Genomic DNA, 20,058 nt, shown 5'->3' with positions numbered 1-20,058 from the left:
TGTGCTAAACATACTCATCGTTACGCAACAATCGGAACAACATTAGGCTATTTCAAAAAAAAAGGAATCAGGTGCGTTCAGGGGCGGATCCAGGAATTTTTGCGGGGGGGGGGGGCGGGGGATGGGGTCCAGGCCCGTCAGATGTTTGTATCCGATTGATACAGACAGGCGGACCGTGTTATGTTATAATAATTATAAATATATTATGGGTGAAAACCGTGGGAGTCCCCAATCCGCAAGCCACCGTCGGACCACCGCGCGCCGACTTCTGTCCATCCGCGATGTAAACAAAGTTATTGTAACGAAGAAAACTCAAGATAAACACATTGCATTGCAATGATATCTTGTCCAATATTTTGCCATGATATTTGACACAAGAATCTCGAAAATTGTCAGAAACCGTGAAAGAATGAATTTAATATAATTTAAGGAAATTGCAGTGTAAGGACAATCCGTATTTTTATCGTCATCAATTTCTTTAAAAAAGAGGGCGTGCTACATAAACACTGTGACCATGACTGTGACCCATCACCGCTATTTATGTAGCGCGCCCTCTTTTCGGAAAGAAAATTAAAGTAGACCGTTCGCGTTACGCACGTTGTCTTAATTACTACTTTGTTTAGCGCCCTTTTTGAACAGAGACTTGTAGTTGACAAAAGTTTGCAGGTAAGAATGCCCTTGCAAAATAGTGAAAAAAGCAAACTTCCAATTCAGTAAAACAGGTTAAGATCGACTTTCATGATCCGCATTGTTTTTTTTTTCGCGTTTAAACACGATATTGTTTCGGTCATTCTATTTTAAATGTTTGACGGTTTCTGACGAAATTGAATCTCCTAATGTTGCACATCAAGACCGATTTCTGGACGAAATTTCAACTTAAATACATCGGGTATTTCTCAGGTTATTGCCCAAACAACGAGTGCGTTATTTTCCCATGAACGTTGACTTTCAGTCGTATTGTATTCTTTCAGTAATATTATTTTGATTGCCGGTACGGTTTGACTGTTTCTCACGAAATTGAGTCTCCTAATGTTAAACATCATGACAAATCATTGAACGAAATTTCAGTTTAATACATCTGATATTTCGTGAGTAATTGCCCCCAAAATACTGAGTGTGCTTTTTGTTAAACAGTAAGTCATCTGTACCCGCCGTACGTGTTGATGCTTTGTCTGTGGCGGTGACTGACCACTTTTTATGTGGCGCGCCCTCTATTGAAAGAAAATTAAAGTAGACCGATTATTAGGCACGTTTGAGCATAGTGCCTGATCTTTAGCAATATGCTGGCTGCTGGTTTTTGTTATTTAAATTAAAGAAAAATGTTGCTTGAATTCAAAAACAATGAAAGCAAGTGTGTGTATTCGCGCCTTTAAATTAAAAGAGAGGGCGATATTCACAAAAAGCAGTGGTGGGAATATTATCGACAGTTGGGGTTCAATATAATCTGAAATTAGCCTAAAAAATCTCTCACTGGGACAAGTTTGAGAAACGGTCACCCCTGGTGACCTCTGACACGGGTCAACTCATTTAAATATCTGCGCATAAATTTCCTCGCATACATGCAGTATTTTATATTTATTGAAAAGGTCAGGCATCCAAGTAAGTCAAGTGCAGGCTGCTATATTTTAAGAATAAACACTAGAAACACTGCTGTGAAGTTTTACATTTTATTCCATTTTTGGTTCATCTGATTTATTTTGCAGGTGAAAACAATAAGTGTGGCATTACACTACATGAAGTACTTCAGCTTTCAAACCCAAAATTTCAAAATCTTCTTAACTTCCAAAATTGTAAGTATGAGTTTGATGATAAGTTAGCACGTACAAAGAATGTTGCATCCATCCTAAAGCCACTTTTTTCCATCATATATGTTTCGTTTCAATGAAGGCCAGTCATGGCAAACAAAATTTGAAAAAAGACATGAATCTGGGACTGAGAAACATTTGGAATTTTGTTAGGAAGTACTTTGAAAATGTTCTTGACTCTCCATGGACTTTGTACACAACCGCTGAAGTGGCGTCTGGATACTAAATTCTATCTGAAAGCAATAACAAGTGCGACCTTACAAGAAGTGCTTCAGCTTTCAAACCCACCGTTGCAACATCTTCTGAACTTCTACAATTGTAAGTATGAGTCTGAAGAAAACTTGTTAAAGCTATAGTCCATCATTTGCAGCTATCCAAAAAGTAACTGACGTAATTATTGTTGAAAACGTGCTTGGTTGAAAGATAGTAAGGGAACTAAACTCCCTGTGAAATTATTCTTTCTGGCAAGTTGTCATTTTGAAGAAATCAGCGAAAGAATGCATTTCCAATGGTGCGTCTTAAGACGCACCGTAGGAAATTTCCGTAAGTAGTTCGTTTTTTTTATTCGGCAAAGCGCGTGCAAGCGTTGGCACTACGCACACGCGGTTGCTATAATTCGTCGAATCAGTGAGCGACATCGCGTAGCTGCATTCGGCTCAGTGAGAACGTGTCTCGGATGCTGAATTCAGGCGCAATTCAAAACATGATTCAGCAACTTTTGATATGAAATCTGATCTTAGAATGCTTCTCGGAATATGCAGCTGAAGCTGAGCTGAAACTTCAGTTAGTTGTTCAGTACCCTTCTTTAGATTTTGAGCACTTTTTTTGTTTCAAACGAACAAAATGCACAAATTACAAATGATGGACTATTTCTTTAAGCCTAGTTTCCACATCGAGGTAAGAAACACAGGGGGGCAATGCAAACAAGACCCAAACTGCAACGCAGACATATGGAAATGTTCTTTCCGGTGATGACTTGTGACTGACTCGATTACAACTATGTCAATTTCCCCCCGTTCCCCCGTTATGTACTACTAGGACCCGGAGTCTGCAGCGCGTCGGCCATGAACAGCTTGCCGAAGCTGGACGCGGCCATCCGGTTGATCTCGGCGGCGTAGTTCTTCATCTGGCCGGCCATCAGCATGCTCTCCAGACGCAGCGGGGGCTGGGGAGCCTTGAAGAGCTTGGACAGGTCCTCCTCGGGAAGCGGGGGCTCGCCACGTTGCTGCCGGGCTGCGTTCTCTTGTTGCTGCGGGGAGACAAGATGGAGGAAAGGTAAGAATTACCGACTCGCAAAGAGGATGTCGTTAAAGCCAAGATTCGACTTTAGCAGTAGCCCGCTAGCCAAAGTTTTAGGACTCGGACTCGAGTCGGACTCGAGTAACATTTTTCGTGACTCGAATGAAAAATGGAAAATGACTCGACCATGACTCCTCGGACTCGAGCTTGGTGACTCGGACTTGAGCTTGGTGTCTCGTGACTCGAGTCACGTATTTTCATCAAAAGAAAAACCCTTTTCTACTCCATAGACAAAACAGGGTGACGCGGAAAATCGTATCCAGAGGGCCACTCATGTCATGTTTCCCTTGACTGTTGCCGTCGTTGGGGGGACCCGAGGGCAGAAGAAGCTAAAATCCTCCTCCATGCTGTTCTGTCAGCGGCCTGCACTAGGAGTTCTGACATGTTCATGTTTGTCCATTCCTTGACATTGTCTACCCAGCTCTTCTGTTGTCGTCCTCGCCTTCGTCCTCCCTGCATGATAGTCTTGCAAAGACTGTTATGCCGCGTGACGTGGCCGAACCACTTCAGCTTCCGTCGCTTCATGGTGGCAAGAAGAGGTTCCTGGGGACCAACAAGACTCTCGGCCTTGTTCCTCACAAACTCATGCACGCCTTAGTGCCAGCACGACCAGCACCAGGAAAACACATTTTGGGTCTAAACAACATGTACACACACAAGGTAAACTATATACACTGGGATTTACTTAATTTACTTGTGACTTGAGACTCGGACTCCAACTCGAGGCTTGTGACTCGAGACTCGAACTCAGACTCGAGGCTTGTGACTCGAGACTCATACTCGATGTTGGTGACTCGACGACAACACTGTCGCTAGCCAAATGCTGGTTCGAATCTGCTACTACAACCAAAGGTTTCACAAGATGGCATTTGCGTCTTATGAATAGCAGACAAATAGGACCGATGAAATTACGATATACCTTTTTTTTAGTAACTTACTCTTTTGTATGTATGTTGCTGTTTGTTTTGTTGTAGCTTCGTCATGGCCCTCTGGTAGTTCATGTACTTGTTGGTTTCTTGGGCTAGATCGTCTACGTGCTCCATCAGCAACTCCAAATTCTTCTCCAACATATTTCTAGAAATTGACATTATAACAGCAACATTAGGTAATATACAAGATGTGCTTTGGCTGTAATTTTCAGAATTCGATGGATTTGGGGGGTTAGTATTTTATAGCAAATACTGTTAAACTGACCTGTTTAAAGTTTTGTTTTCACAGATGCTGGAAAAACCAAGAAAAAAATGCAGTTCTTATAGTCTGGTTCCCTGACCCAACTTCAGACGAAACAAAGGAGTTTATGGACGTTGGGGAATTGTCAGTTCAGGGAACCAGACTAGCTGGCTTGCACCTGTTCACTGATGTGTAACCAAATACAAACAAAATGTGGACTAAGTTTGGTACATTGGGGTCAGTATTTGAAAAAAATTCCTTTTTCTCCCAACGATTGTCGACCAATCATCGTTGGAAATTGATACAAAAATGTCAGTTTTCTTAAAAATGACAGCACACCAGGTGCAACGATTTCATAGGATGCTTGAGACTGTTATGCACTTATAGTCCAGTACGGTATTCATAATAATTTGGTAGTTTTCTTTTTTGATGTTTGCAAATGTTGTATATTATCTTTAACAACTCCTTCAACAGACATACACAGAGTAAAAACAATTCATGTTTTCCTTGAGTCCTTGATTTTTTTTTGGGGGGGGGGGGTTGACTTACCCCGACGATAAAGTCAAGAAGTTGTCGCCAGTAGGGGGCGTCACTTCTTTCAGCTCGCAGATCAGCGTGTTGATGAGGTACGAGTTATGGACGACGATGGGAATCTCTTCGAAGATGTTCTCGTAGCATAAACCTGTCTTTTTGAGGCTGTTGTATAAAAGAGAATAAAGCAAGCCTTTTAATACATTTTGGTCAATTCAGTTATCAGAAAACAGAATATCTACATGGACTTTGTCCATAAGTACCCCCTCTAGAGGGGAACTGAGGTAAAGCATCTGAATTGAAGGACCATTGGAGTGACTGGACGCCATCTTGTCTTATGAACGTTGGTATACGTAGACTGTACAAATGGTGAACGCTGTATATGTGAACAATAAGGATGAGATTGTCAATTTAAAAAAAAACAACTAAAAATTAGATGAAAGATCTTTTCCATGTTAATAATGTTTTTTGCTCAGATTCAAAAGGTCTGATTTCAGACAAAAGTCTCAAACAAATTTCTTGCCTAGAACAAGTGAAGTACCCTTCACAAGTGTGCATTAACTTTGCAAGATGACCACCCCCCCCCCCCTCATCCTCCGAATTCCATCGCTGTGCAAGAGCGTAAAGGGTCATCTTTCGTACTTGAATTTTCGAGGGGGTTTGAGCCCCATGGAACAGTAAGAGGGCTCTACCTTCGCAATCCTGAAATCTCGTGGGGTTATTTAACGATCTGGGAGAGCTAACAATCAGTGTCAGGATTTTACAAGGGAACTTACGCATCTGTGGAGAAGTCATAGTCTTTGTAAGACTCCATGGCATTCCGGGTTAATCTGTAGGCCTTCAGGCTGAGTGTGGACTTCGATGTCTTCAGTGGATCTGTTCAATGCATAATTAATAGTAAAATTATGCAGCTAATCTTTGGAAACTAAATTGTAAAATAGTAACAAGTGAAACAACATCCTACCAGGATTTTTCATTATTCTTCAAAATACATATTCAAAGAGTTGTTATCACGTCATCACAAGTCACCAGGGCCCAATTGCATGGCTTTGCTAACCACAGAATTCCGCGCTTATGAATGATCACCATTTTGTGCTAACCGCGCTAGCAGAATCATTAGGCTAACCCTGTAAGCACAGAATGCTTAGTTACGGGAGGTACGCATCACAAGCCAAAATTCATCGCCAACCCGTGAAATACGCTTACCGTAAACACTGAAATTACTGCTTTAGTAAGCAGGGATTTTTCGCTAACGGTAAGTAGAGCCAAGGAATTGGGCCCCAGTCTCAAGTCAAGTGACGATCTATTGAAATAAACTGAGACAAAGGCATTCCTAGATCACTGTTTATCCCTTGTAACTTGTGACCCAACTCATGATTTGAATTGTAATTGACTTGTGATAAACTTGTAACCGATTTATTCCAACTTAGCTGTAAAGGAATCAGTGCGGTCCGGTAGGCCATCATTTCAAAGCAGGCTCCAGTTCTGTTTTCGATTAGAACAGGATGTTCTCAGTTTTCAAGTTTTTGTGAAACTCTGCTAACAGTAATTGCGAGTGAACCTTACCGTATATGAGAACGACAGATTCCTCGATGGAGTGCTGATAGTTGAACTGCGAGTCCAGCAGGGCCTTGTTGAGGAACGTGCCGTACAGCGTAGACTGGTACCAGCCGACGTGGAGATGATCGATGTTGACATGACGCAGGTTTCTCATCATCTCCATCTGGTACAAGACTGACACCGAGAAATTCAAGCTTAAAGATCATTCATGTATTATGTTTTTGAAATGCTCATTTTGAAACGAATCTGCTTCACACTTTAAATCTCTGTTTGGCCATTTCTAAGGGTATTGTATAAAGGCCTACTTTGGTGTTTGTGCCAAAATGCTCATTAGCAAGTCTTGTGCAACCCCATGGGCTCCGTGCACAAGTACTCCTTCAACGGCCACAAAAGGAGAGTTGGGGGTGACCTAGTCTGGCTCCCGGTCCATCCACTGCGTATTTCGAATGATCCAAAGTTATTGGGGGCAGGGATTAGTCCGGGAGACCATCGCAGGTTAAATTCGAACTTATACGCGCGCCAACGACGCCTGACGCTCACGCGAAGACGCGGTGGCTGAAAGTTTTGGCACATTCGGGAAGTCGTGCGTACTTGGCGCGCGAACCAGTACAGTACGCTCACGCTGTGTCCCGTCCAAGGGCTCTCAAAAGTGGTCAAAACGCGCCCTCTTTTGTTGGTGCACGGAGCCCATATAGAGTAACAGGCTTCTCTCTACAGATATCTGGAGGGCAACCATAGTTCTTGGGGCAGGTTTGTGCTGGTCCCAGAGGGCCAGTCTAGTGTCCTCTTTGTAACTGATGGACTGACTGACTGCCTGTCACTTGTGAACTAAACTGGAAGAGAGCCGGGCAGTGCTATCATATAGGACGACCCAGCAATGCCAATGAATGGGCTAAATCCGGCCTAGACCAGATGCAAGAAGAGACTTCCAGTGAATAGAAAGTGAACAGAATTTGTTTGTGCACACTGGGCCCAGCATTACCAGGCTTGCCTTGTCTTGTTTCCTTACCATCGTCAAAGTTTTCCTCGTCCGCATGTTTAGGGAACGGGAAGCAATTTGTGATCTCTAGCGTGTCATCCTGGACGAGACCAAGGAGAACTCCTTGAACCAACTCCCCAGCACTGCCTCCTTCCTCTTCGCAATGCTTGATGATCTTCAACACAACCTGGGGGAAGAAAAGTAACGAATTCCTTAAAACACTGCTTTTTTTATTGACAGTGTAAAACTGTAATGTGATGTAATTTCAGTCATTCAGTGACACATCAGATTAATCGGACACATGAGGGCGCAATAACTAGTCGCTGCAGCCACAAATCGCCTTCGTGTCTTTGCAGAGAGGTGAGCATGGTAAGGTTTTACCAATGACTGACCCTACAACTATAGCAGTTGAAAATCGCGTTACGGCTGCCATAACGATAGCCACTACGTTTTTTTTTTTTTATCACTGACAAACACTGAAAGTGAATCAGACTGTACAGACAGTCTCAGGGATCATGTAGTGTAGGCACTAGGGAACAAAATAAGGGAACAAAATCCACTTTAAAATGATTAGACCTACCAAACTAGTTCAGTAGTTGGCGACATTCTCAATAAACAGGTATGTCAGAGGGCAGGGTTTTGATTTTTTGACGGAAATTTGGGGGTAAAATGACGATGACTGCGCGGCGACAACACGCAACCCGAAAATAAAAGATGGCGATCACCGCGCGATGTACCATGAACACGCACGGCACACTGAATCACAAGGCACAAACCGCGCAGGAAAATTGTGATTTCTACCCCAAGGAACTGTTCAAAGTTGCAAAACGGGTGTCATTAGAATTGAGAAAATTCTGCTTTTGATTGTAAAGGTGATTTTTGAGCAATAAAAAACATTTTTGACTCTAATTTAATCAAAACAAAACAGGGGCCCCACACTACACGATCGCCACAGTCGCCGGCATAATTAGTATGCTATGACAAAATAGTCAGGTTACCAATTAGACCCGTGAACGTGGCGTTGTATACAACGCCACGTTCTTGTTTCATTTCGAACCTGGCGAAATCGATCCGACATACATAATTCCGTATGGGTGTTGAGTACTCACCTAGAAATCTAAATTTGCCCGTCCGATTGTTTCGGCTGTGTAATTTCGACGAAATTTGCCCATCAGTAAAGACCCATACGAACGTGTAGAAATTAGATTTTAACCTGACCCTGACAAATAACCCCGGACGCGTCTGAGTCGTTTGGACAGATTGACGGCTGTTTCATGTCGCAACCCCGAAAAAAAAAACCCCGCAGACGATTGGCTGCTCGGCTCATCTCGTGTACAGTACGTGTGTGTGCACACACACGCGGGCGCACGTGCGACCGCGTGCGGTGCGGTGAGAGAGGAAAGGACTTGAAACTTGTCTAAAACGATGTCTGTTTTAGCTGCGACAGTAAACAGCCGTCGAATCACACGAAAATCAAACGCAATGGGCATGCGTCAGTTGGGAGAAAATGGCAGCTAGCTAGTAGCAGTAGCGGACGGACTTCATGAACCGGGGCCAGAATTTTCCTCAATTTTCGTCAAATGCAAGTTTTGACGTACAAATAGAATTCAAGACAGCTTCATATGTGAGTACTTATTGCATGGGCAAAATAACGTCCAGTGTGTGTAACGGAGGGAGTCAGAGGGACACGTTCGCCAGGTTCGAAATGACATAAGAACGTGGCGTAGTTTACAAGCCACGTTCACGGGTCTAGTTACCAATAGGCAGTACGTGCAATACGTCTAGGTACAATTCACTTTCTGCAAGAAAAAATTACCGGCACTTCGCCCCATATGGGCCTAATTTATTCCCTTGATGACCACGAACCTTCAAAATAAATCACACATATGAGAGAAAATACATAAACCAAACGCTATGGACATTTTAACGCAACAACTGGCACCGATTCTCTCACCAATCCATCAATTTGTACTCTTGCGACTGGCGCGTCCAATGTGCTTGCGGTGGCCATCTTGGTAAAATTAATAACAGAATGAACAATAATCATATCATTTTACAAGCTATATTTATTAAGATTTTACCCTCAACTCAACGAAAAAAAAAATATTTAATTCTTTTAATTTATCATTAATGTACATAAGTTTAGAATAGTTTTAAATTTTGCCATAAAAATAATATCTTCAAATAGTTTGAAAGTGCCCTATATTATTTTCCAACACGCACGTGTGCTGCTGCGTAAACAGATGAACTCATGCGGTTTGTTTTTCATTGAAGTCTTTTATTGTTAAAACGATGGTTAACTTAAATTACGCAGAACCATTTACCTGATTCTTCTAGCCAGTGTCATTTTAATACTAGTGTTTATATTTCGTCGGCACTACAAAAGGGTTTAAATTTAGTTTCTGCGTTGTACCATCGTCTGGCAATAGCTGGAGTTACCCAGCCCTGAGTTTTATCATTGGGTTGTCTTATAGACAACCCAATGATAAAACTCAGGGCTGGGTAACTCCAGCTAGTCTGGCAAGTACATCATACATGCATGAAGTGCGCCCTCATACGACATTCCGAAACGCTTTCACTAGTACCATGGAGGATGCTAGTACTACAGGACAGTAGTTGATAAACTTTTTGGAAAAAATGTTGTAACCTGACGCCACTTCAGCGGTTGTGTTCAAAGTCTATGGATGGTCAAGACATTTTTCTGAGTATTTCCTAACAAAATTTGAAATGTTTCTCAGTCCCAGATTCATGTCTTATCATTTTTGAAGTGGCGTCGGGTTGCAACATTTTTTCCAACTTTTGTTTGTTTAAAAAAAAAAATATCTTGGAGGACATCTCATTCGATTTTGGCCTAAATTTTCTTTCAGGGCTAAGGGTCAGTCATGAAGATCAAGCGATACAAGCATGCCCGTCGACATCTGGGATTCTACAAAAATGTCTTCAACTTCCGGGAACCACACCTAGTCCTCGTGGACGGAACCTTCACGTGCGTTGCGCTGCGACATCAGACCAACATCAAGGAACAGTTGCCCAAGTACCTAGATGGGGAAGTGCAGGTGAGTACCGTTGCGGATAGCTTCATAAATGTGTCTCAAATATTGGACTTCCTCCTGCATGCTTTTGCGAGCAAAAGAGCAATACTTGCTAAATTTCCTGAAAAGTCCTCCGGCAAGCACTGTCGATATGATGAGGCAGAGGCAGTGACATCCTGGAGCAGTGCGGAGGATTTCAAGTATAATCAAGGACTAAATGTATGCACGGGTGAGCATAAACAACACAATGTCCGGCCCAAGACCTTGACACGGTGCGTCCTCCGAAATTAGCCACACACTTTTGCCATACAGCCTCAATCCTGCAAATTCCTCAATTTTGCCAAGAGGATTTTGGAGGATTTGGGATGGTTAGGGTTAATTAACTTAAAGGGAATATACATCATTTGCTTTTGCTGTAATTTTCAGAAATGGATGGAATTGGGGGGTTGGAAATATAAAGCAAATATAGTTACACTGACTTTTTGGAAGTTTTGGGTTCGAAAATGCTATAAAAACCAAGAAAAACGATCATTTTCCTGTAGTCTGGTTCCCTGACTCCATAAAAGAAGAAACAGAGCAGTTAACATACATTAGGGAATTGTAAGGTCAGGGAACCAGTCTAGCTGGCTCGTACCCGTTCATAGGTTTGTAATCGATTGCAAACAAGTGCAATGGTCAATTGGGGCCAGTATTTGAAAAAAAGCCAGTTGTTTCCAACGCTGATCGGCCGATCAGCGTTGGAAATTGATACAAAAATACCACTTTTCTTGAAAATGACAGTATACCAGATGCCATAATTTTACAGGATGCTTTAGACTGTCATTTACCAACATCCTATTAAGGTATTTCGCAAAAACTTGGTAGTTTTATTTTTCGATGTTTGCAAATGTTGTATATTCCCTTTAATGAGCTCATCAAAATTTTAAGAAAATCATGTACACGTAGGCGTTGATACATTTTTTTTTTTGAGGTAGCTGACTAGCTGATATAAAATATATTTCAATTTATGTCTTGGCAACAGCTCCTGTCAACCAGATGCGCCATTACTGAGACCGAGTCCCTAGGCAAGGAACTCTACGGTGCGGCCAACATCTTAAGACGTTACAAGATGCTGGACTGCCGTCATCGAGACGTGCCGATTGCCGCTGCCGACTGCTTCAAGGCTCTGATTGGTCAGGACAACGGTCATCATTATTACATCGCAACACAGGTTAGTTTTTAGATTTTAAGAATTATTCAGAAGTTCGGTATCTGTAATGTCTTCGTAAAACTGTGGTCTGCTTAGCTGTGGTCTACTGTGGTCTGGGGGAATAAGGGAAGGGGGTAAGGGGAGATAACGACGCCATGGACCATACCACAAGTCCACAACAGTGTTGGAGTAAAGTCCATCACAAGTCGGGTCACAAGAAAATCACAAATCCAGTTGCAAGTCCAGACAGCGTGTCAACTGTCCAGTCACAAGTAACAGGAGATGACAAAGGAATGCCTGTGTCACATTTCATTTGAATAGACCTTTATCATGCTGCCACCATTTCAGTCATGTTCCCTGTATCCATTAACAGTGCTGAATGATAATGTTTGTTGTGCAAAATGGAACCAGACTATTTTTCCTTCCAGCCTCGCTTCGATTACATTGATTTGAATGGGGAAAAAATCAAGATGGCCGTAACATGATAATGATCTATAGCTTGTGACTTGACTTGAGACTGGAAGACTTGTGATGGACTTGTGATGGACTTGTGATGGACTTGTGATGGACTTGTGATGGACTTGTGATGGACTTGTGATGGACTTGTGATGGACTTGTGATGGACTCTGTGATGGACTTGTGATGGACTTGTGATGGACTTGTGATGGACTTGTGATGGACTTGTGAAGGACTTGTGATGGACTTGGGATGGACTTGTGATGGACTTGTGATGGACTTGTGAAGGACTAGTGAAGGACTTGTGATGGACTTGTGATGGACTTGTGAAGGACTTGTGATGGACTTGTGAAGGACTTGTGAAGGACTTGTGATGGACTTGTGATGGACTTGTGATGGACTTGTGATGGACTTGTGATGGACTTGTGATGGACTTGTGATGGACTTGTGATGGACTTGTGATGGACTTGTGATGGACTTGTGATGGACTCTGTGATGGACTTGTGATGGACTTGTGATGGACTTGGGATGGACTTGTGATGGACTTGTGATGGACTAGTGAAGGACTAGTGAAGGACTTGTGATGGACTTGTGATGGACTTGTGAAGGACTTGTGATGGACTTGTGAAGGACTTGTGAAGGACTTGTGATGGACTTGTGATGGACTTGTGATGGACTTGTGAAGGACTTGTGATGGACTTGTGAAGGACTTCTAATGGACTTGTGATGGACTTGTGGACGACTTGTGATAGACTTGTGATGGACTTGTGATGGACTTGTGATGGACTTGTGATAGACTTGTGATGGACTTGTGATGGGCTTGTGATGGACTTGTGATGGACTTGTGATGGACTTGACTCCAACACTGCTCCCCAAATAGCAGTCAACAGTTGTTTTTTTGTACCTTGAAACCCTCCTCAATCCTCCAAAGTCCTCCGGGCAGTTTTGGCGGATTGTGGAGGATTTTGGAGGATTGAGGACGAATGCAACATACAATTTTAGAGGATTGTGGAGGATTGAGGATGAATGCACATTCAGTACAGGCTAATTTTGGAGGATTGAGGATGAATGGTGTTTGAAGCAGAGGAGGATTTTGGAGGATGAATGCATTTTTTAGAGGCAGGACTGTCGTAGGATTTTGAAGGATTGAGGCAGTGGGTATCCTTCATTTGAACACTTGTGGAAACTTTTGGAGGATTTTGGATGGTTCCTAGCGAAAAGGGCCTGGGAGTTAGGGTTGCAAGAACAGTCTTGGGTCTATAAATGCAGTCAGTGGGATAATTAGATAAAGTCATTCGTGTAATTTTTTTTTTTCATATTGAAACTCATCCAGTTATTGATGCCTGTGTCTGTGTTGATATATCACCTACATTTACCTTGTGGATCTATTCTCACTGGGTTTTATCAAGAACTAGGGAGGGAAAGTGCCAATTTCAATTTTCAAAGAATTATCTCCAAAGAATCATCATCATCATTAGCCTAATTCGATCCAATGCTGGACGCAGGCCTCTCCACTATCTTTCCATGCTTTTGTGTCACTGTTAATCTGTTGTGGCGCCCTCTGTTGACCACTTGCACAAATGCAGTTTCTACATTGTTTTTTCTTGCAATGATGTAGCCAGGGAAGTATTATCAGTTAATTAAAAAGGAAACACTTTTTAAATTAGCCTGCTTCTGACTAAAACATGAACATTAGTGACAAGTTAGGGGTGGACTGTCTAATTAAAAGAAGTCGGAAGTACATGTATCATATGTACCAAATTGCACACACCTGGCTATCTGAAATGCAAAGGTTTTTTTATTTGGGCCTGGATATATGATAAAAATGCTGACAGTGTCGCTAATTAGGTCAAGAAAACAACTTGTTTGTCGATGGTATTGCCCTAAAAATTATCCATGTAGTTTGGTAGGAAAGTAATTTCATTTTGTATTTTTTGTTCAATTTTTGTCTGTCAGTCTTGCTTTGTTTACTTTAGGATACCTTTAATGATATTCTGTTTAATTAAACTGTTTTATTGTTTATTAATTTATTGCTCAAATTCAACGATTATTAACACTAGATTACAGAATGGTGTACAAATACCCCCTATCTAAGCTGCCTCTGTCCGTACTTTGAACAGGCGGACATTATACCAGTATCATTTTGGGGGGGTTGGGGGGCGGTGTCAGAGCAGGGGGGGGGGGTTCGTATTATTTTGTAGGAATTTTTATGTAAAAAAGGTTTTTTTTGACAGCTGTTTTTTTTTGGGGGGGGGGACCCCCCTGGTCAGTTGGTACAGGTAAATCTAGAGGTTTAAGGTTCAATTCCCACTTGTGCCGGAATTTCTTTGATCACTCTAAAACCTTTGGAAAATACAATCTTATGTAGACGAATCCTGTCACGTGATAATTGTACACGAGGCCCCCTTCAATTGCGAAAGCACTGTGCAAGCTATTGTGCAAAGCAACTGTCCCATGATGGATTATCTGAACAATAGCTAGCACAATGCTGTTGCCATTGAAGGGGGCCTTCGTGATAGAATTGACAGCAGGCTCGGATTGTTCTATTGTCAGATTTCCATTTGGTAGTACATTTAAAGAATTAAAAAAAAAAATAAAAAAAAAAATTGGAATTTAAGTTTGAGAACAACAATCCTGACCGTGGGAACATGGTGCTTGTGCTCTTGAGCAAGGCACTTTACCATTATTGCTTCGTCCTTCGGATGGGACGTAAAGCCGTAGGTCCTGTGTGTTGTGTAATGCACGTTAAAGACCCCAGTATACACTTGTCGCTAAGAGAACGGGTTTGCCCCGGTGTTTCTGGCAGTGGCAGCAATTATGCGCCGCAGCACCTAGCAAAAAGGTGCTTCATAATTGGTCTCATATGTTCATATACTTCATTTACCGGTCTTTGGTTGCATTCTCCCCCAGCGCTTTGTATCCTTTGGAAAAGGCGCTATATAAATACGGTTATTATTATTATTATTATTATTAATACATGTAATGATTATCCCGCTAGTCGTCCCTGTTGTTGAATCTTCTTTTGTGGTGACAAGAGGGTGCTATTACAAGAATATAAGAAAGAATGACAACTTGGCTTACTGCCTGACAGGCTCACAAAGTCTGTGCGTTTAATGGCCGGCAAGAAGCTCCGTAATTACTCGAGGCTTCTCACTCTGTCCTTGTCCAGTCACCGGCGCTCTGACACTCCTGCCCCTAATTTGATGTTCAGTCACTATAATCAATACACAAGTCCTGTTCTTTTGTGTCCGCTACTTTGGCTTGCGTATCGCCGCGGTTAAAGAGAGAGAGAGAGAGGGAGAGAGAGAAAAAAAGTCTAGCACGGCGCAGCTTGGATAAACATGCAAATTGAATAACGCGCACGGACCTCATGCGATTAGCGTGAGCGTGGAAGGCCAGAGATGGAAGGGGGGGGGGGGGGGTGAGGGGGTGACTTCCGAAACAAAGTGCATCAGCACGGAGGAGCGAAGTCACCAAACTAAACAAGAAAACCTGGGGAAGGTTTTGCGGGAATGACAAGGTTTGGGGGGAAACAACGAAGTTAGTATGGTGATGAGGAACGGGCAATGAATGAAACATGAAGAGGGATTTAGCTGAGTGACAGGTCTTTTTGCTTGAGCGACGATACCCGGGATGTAATACAATTTGCTGTGGTTGTGAGCGAGTCAGGTAGCGTGGTTCGGAGGAAAAAAAATGAGATTCATTATGAGATGGAACAATCCTACCTGCATGCATGTACGTGCACTTTGATTCTCCACCCCTCCCCCCCCCCCCCCCACTCCCAGATCTGCAGAATCCACTAGGATTTTTGTTGTTGAGGATTTTGCTGGATTGAGGAGTATAGAGCCAGTTCACTGTTACTATACTTGAAACCTTGGAGGCTGGAGCTGTATGCAATTCCAGTATAAAAGTATTTGTCAAAAAATATCCACATTTTTCTCTCAAAAACAATCGAACACAATGTTAACATTCTCTAAATCGCCCCCCCCCCAAAAAAAATATTGGACATAACCTTGTTTTTCCCTTCTTTGTAGAAAGTCAATTTTTTTTTTCTTCCTAAAAGCTAAGGGCTGTCTTTATCATATCTTTTTTTTCTTACAGGATTAAAATCACTTAAAACATCAGGAGGAAGACATTTGTTGAAAATTATCATGGGTATTTTTTTTTTTTTTTAGACAATGTTCAGTGAAGCACCATGTTTATATTCTCTGAATCGCAAAAAAAAAATAATTGGACATAATCTTATTTTAACTTACTTTGTACAAAGTCAAATTGTAGTTGATTTTGTTCTTCCCAAAAGTTAAGGGCTGTCCTTATCATAGAATTGTTTTCTCACAGGATTAAAATCACTTAAAACATCAGAATTAAGACAAAAATGTTGAAAATTATCATGGGGATTTTTTTTTTTTTTTTTTTTTAGACAATGTTCAGTGAAGCACCATGTTTATATTCTCTGAATCGCAAAAAAAAAAAATTGGACAAAATCTTGTTTTAACTTACTTTGTACATTGAAGTCAAATTGTAGTTGATTTTTTTCTTCCCAAAAGTTAAGGGCTGTCCTTATCAAAGAATTGTTTTCTCACAGGATGAAAATCACTAAAAATATAAGAAGGGAAGTAGACGAAAATGTTGAAAATTATCATGGAATTTTTTTTTCCCGACAAAAGTGAAGTTGACAATTCAAGGTACAGCGGTAATCGGGTGTATCCACTGTGCACATGACTGCCTCTCAATCCTTCTCAACTCGGTGCGGAAGAATAAAAAATAAACGGCAACTTGGCAGGAAATCATCCGCTGGAAAATATTGGCAGCTTTTTACGGCAGTTTTTTTTTGTATAAAAAATTATCGCCAGCCGTTCCTTTAGGTTGATTCTATCAATTGCGGGAACCCGCCTGTTGTGGCTGGGCTGCTGCTACTGACTATTGGAAATCAATGACAATTATGGCTGCCGGCTGCTGGCTAGCGAGCCCTGAAGTCACCCTCGAGGTCTTGCCTTACCCCCCCCCCCTAAAAAAAAAAAAAAATGGATGACTGTCTGGCTGACTGGTTGGCTTGCCCTCAGGTGGTGATAATTCCTGGGGATATTGTAACAAGCTTGTTCGTTTTTTTTTTTTTTCTTTTTTTTTTCTGTCTTTTTTTTTTTTTTTTTTTTTTGGCACAAGAGGTTTTCTAGAAAGCAGGAGTGGTGATTTCTTGTCTTTGTTTTAAGGGAGGGGGACCTGGACCATTGGAAATTTCAAAAAGGGGGGGGGGGGGGGTGGGGGGGGGGGGGGGGGGGGGAAGATGCGCTCATACCCACCACTCTCAGGGTGCTGTTGGCCCCAGCCTTCCATGAGCTGTCATTGAAAAGAGTCACTAGTGATTGTGGTACACCAACCGCAATGCCTTGCATTTTACGTCCGCATCTGCTTTACAAAGTCTGCATTTGCATTTTGGGCTCCTGATGCGAGAGAAATAACCTTTTTTTATTACCGCTGGTCCTGTCTGGAACCCCATTAACAGGAAAAAAATGTAAAAGATATAATGAGATACCAAATTCAGGCAATCAGGCTCTGTGTTATTTGAAAAGATATTGAAAATGAATGCCACATTTTATTTTCCGGGAAATACTTACGGCATTTAGCAACCAGTGGAATCCCAGAAGATGTGAGGATGTTACCTCTCATCGTATTAGGTGTCTATAGTGTACCTTTACTGGTATGTCATAGCTGCCACTACAGGCAAAAAAATTCATGTTAGTAAGCTGCTCGGTGCAGATTTAAGGCCAAAAAAACCCAGTTCTGCTTCTGATTACATGGCATTTAAATATAGGGGTAGGTAGGTAGGGATTTTTTTTGGCAATTTTGGTACGATCATATGGAGGTGTCTGCATCTAGTAAAGGGTAAAAGGTAGTAATTGCTGGTTTTGTTTTTTTTCCCCTCATTTCCCCCCCCCCCAAAAAAAATTAGGATACGGGCTGTCAAAATAGGGTACATGTAGGTAGGGTAACCGGAAGCAGAACTATTTTATTTTTTTGGCCTAATGTAAGTCAACTACATCTTGCCAGATGTGGTTTTATTATTTTTTAAATTATATCAACTCATGATATACTCATTGCAAAAAACAAATCTAGAGACAATACGCACTTTCATTTAACTATCTGTACGGTTGAAACTGCAATTGTTTGTTCTTCAGATTTGAATTTTGTTCTCGTCGACCGACCGACCCTACTTCAGAGGCCAAAAAATATGAGAACCCTGGAATTTAAAAGGGATGCCCTTATTATTGACTCTTTGATTTCATTACCGGAGAACGGTACTAAAAATCTTTCATTTGCTTCTCGTGCTAGGACCCAGAACTGACTGAGTTTGCGCACAGCGTGCCCGGAACGCCGCTCCTCTACATGAACATGAACGCAATTATCCTGGAAAAGCCCTCCCCGACCTCGCTGGATCACGCCGACAAACTCACCAAACAGAAGATGAAACCGTCGGAACATCAGAAGGAAACCTTGAAGAGACTGAAGGGACCCGTGGACAGGGCAGGGGCGGAGAACAGGAGGAAAAGAAAGCGGGCCAAGGAACCCAACCCGCTGTCCATGAAGAAGAAGAAGAAGATAAAGACTGTCGAAAAGGTTCGAGAGGAGGGGGAGAGGTCAAAGAAGAGGAGTAGAAGGAGGCGGCAGAGGTCAGAGGTCGTCACAAATGTCACCGAACGGTCTGGGCATTCAGAAAGCAGATGACAGTGGTCTAGTGGATGATTTTTTGTATTTAGTTGTTGACTGCTGTGATGTGGGAGATGTGTTTACTTTTACACTTGAGGATGGAATATTATCCTATTGCGGTAGAATCGCGTCAACGCAGCTCGAGAAATATTGTCCGATTACTTGATACATGAATGGACACGGAACGCGCAGAATCTGAGACAAACGCAAGTTAACGTATACAGTAATTCCAAAGGGTTGTCTAAGGGGCGTGGCTAACTCACAAACGGCGATAGGTCAGTCATATTGACAGCAGGCAAATTTGTAGGTACCGTGCATTCTTGAGGTTGTATACAACACGTCCCACATAACAGCAGTCAACATTTGTTTCAGTAAGATTTGAGGCTTTGCATGGTGGAGATACTAAATAATGAAAGGTTTGCGGAAACACCATGTGCGAATCATTTCTCAACTAAGAGAATGGTTCTGGTTCTTTTCAGAACCATTCTCTTAGTTGAGAAATTATTCGCACATGGTGTTTCCGCAAACCATTCATTATTTAACATTTGTTTCGTTATACAGGGTGTGCCAGAATGATCTAGACCTAAACTACAGAAAATCTTTAAAAATATGTAGCAATTATCAAAACAAGTGCAAAATGAGATACATGTATGTTATAGGCTGGTATTTTGGACATATTTGGTGAAAGTTTCATGTATATCCATTGTACCATTTTGAAGAAAAGCGCCAGCAAAGAACACACGCTAAAAACACTCTGACCACGGTTCCATGGTTCAACAAATTTATTGAAATCGCATACTGATGTGAAGCAGTGTAATAACAAATAAAAACCTAGTCATGGTGACTGACTCACTTGAAGTTATTGACACATTTAAAAAAGGCAAAACCAATTCCGTGTGCAGACTGGAAAATGAGCCACTTCAATGAAAATGGCAAAACTCCTCACCACAGCCACTACGTTGAAAAAAATATCAAAATTCCTGTGAAAGACAAGGTAATAACCAATAACCATTCATAGGAAACGCTCAGTTTTTTCTAAATATTGCCACAAAAAAATGGTGAACTGGAAAATGGTCCAGATCGTTCTGACTCGCCCTGTATTGTGCCAATAAGTTGTTAAGATAAATTGAAGAAAAAAAATGCAATTGAATTACAGAATTGTAACTGTTGCATTTTGGAGATTCTTTTTTGTTTTGAATACTCTTCTTTTTTTTTAGATTCGCTGGACATGCTCTTCTTATTTGACCCTCTGTGCTCCACTGCGGTGTACGCACTGCAGTGTTGTGATGCAAGCAATGTGCTAAAGGTGTCGGAGTGAGGTCAGATTATGTC

The 20,058-nt window shown here is 41.8% G+C and overlaps 2 protein-coding genes across 2 annotated transcripts; one reads left to right on the top strand and one right to left on the bottom strand.

Moving 5' to 3' along the window:
* Positions 1-2,479: 2,479 nt before the first annotated feature.
* LOC119729017 (eukaryotic translation initiation factor 3 subunit H-B-like) lies at positions 2,480-9,403 on the bottom strand. Its single transcript, XM_038201501.1, has 7 exons — positions 9,299-9,403; positions 7,375-7,531; positions 6,372-6,539; positions 5,582-5,681; positions 4,824-4,970; positions 4,043-4,178; positions 2,480-3,054 (listed from the first exon to the last, which is right to left on the bottom strand). Exons 1-7 carry the CDS (start codon positions 9,389-9,391, stop codon positions 2,830-2,832), a joined length of 1,026 nt encoding a protein of 341 aa, XP_038057429.1. The 5' UTR covers positions 9,392-9,403; the 3' UTR covers positions 2,480-2,829.
* Positions 9,404-9,539: 136 nt separating this feature from the next.
* Positions 9,540-19,162, top strand: LOC119729016 (rRNA-processing protein UTP23 homolog). The gene is made up of 4 exons (XM_038201500.1): positions 9,540-9,600; positions 10,212-10,400; positions 11,398-11,586; positions 18,352-19,162. The coding sequence occupies exons 2-4, from the start codon at positions 10,227-10,229 to the stop codon at positions 18,742-18,744; spliced, it is 756 nt and encodes a 251-aa protein (XP_038057428.1). The 5' UTR covers positions 9,540-9,600; positions 10,212-10,226; the 3' UTR covers positions 18,745-19,162.
* The last annotated feature ends 896 nt before the right edge of the window (positions 19,163-20,058 follow it).

The sequence above is a fragment of the Patiria miniata genome, unplaced genomic scaffold (genome assembly GCF_015706575.1).
Source record: "Patiria miniata isolate m_02_andy unplaced genomic scaffold, ASM1570657v1 HiC_scaffold_20, whole genome shotgun sequence".
Taxonomy (NCBI): domain Eukaryota; kingdom Metazoa; phylum Echinodermata; class Asteroidea; order Valvatida; family Asterinidae; genus Patiria; species Patiria miniata.
The sequence above is the reverse complement of the archived record's forward strand: the minus strand, read 5'-3'. Positions and strand labels throughout refer to the sequence as shown.

Excerpts from the sequence above, each read along its gene's own strand:
- LOC119729017 (XM_038201501.1), bottom strand. The coding sequence starts at position 9,391 with ATGATTATTGTTCATTCTGTTATTAATTTTACCAAGATGGCCACCGCA. Across the intron at positions 4,971-5,581 it reads TATGACTTCTCCACAGATGC|CCTCAAAAAGACAGGTTTAT; the intron begins GTAAGTTCCCTT and ends TTTATACAACAG. Across the intron at positions 4,179-4,823 it reads TTCTTGACTTTATCGTCGGG|AAATATGTTGGAGAAGAATT; the intron begins GTAAGTCAACCC and ends GTCAATTTCTAG.
- LOC119729016 (XM_038201500.1), top strand. The coding sequence starts at position 10,227 with ATGAAGATCAAGCGATACAAGCATGCCCGTCGACATCTGGGATTCTAC. Across the intron at positions 10,401-11,397 it reads ACCTAGATGGGGAAGTGCAG|CTCCTGTCAACCAGATGCGC; the intron begins GTGAGTACCGTT and ends TCTTGGCAACAG. Across the intron at positions 11,587-18,351 it reads ATTATTACATCGCAACACAG|GACCCAGAACTGACTGAGTT; the intron begins GTTAGTTTTTAG and ends TTCTCGTGCTAG.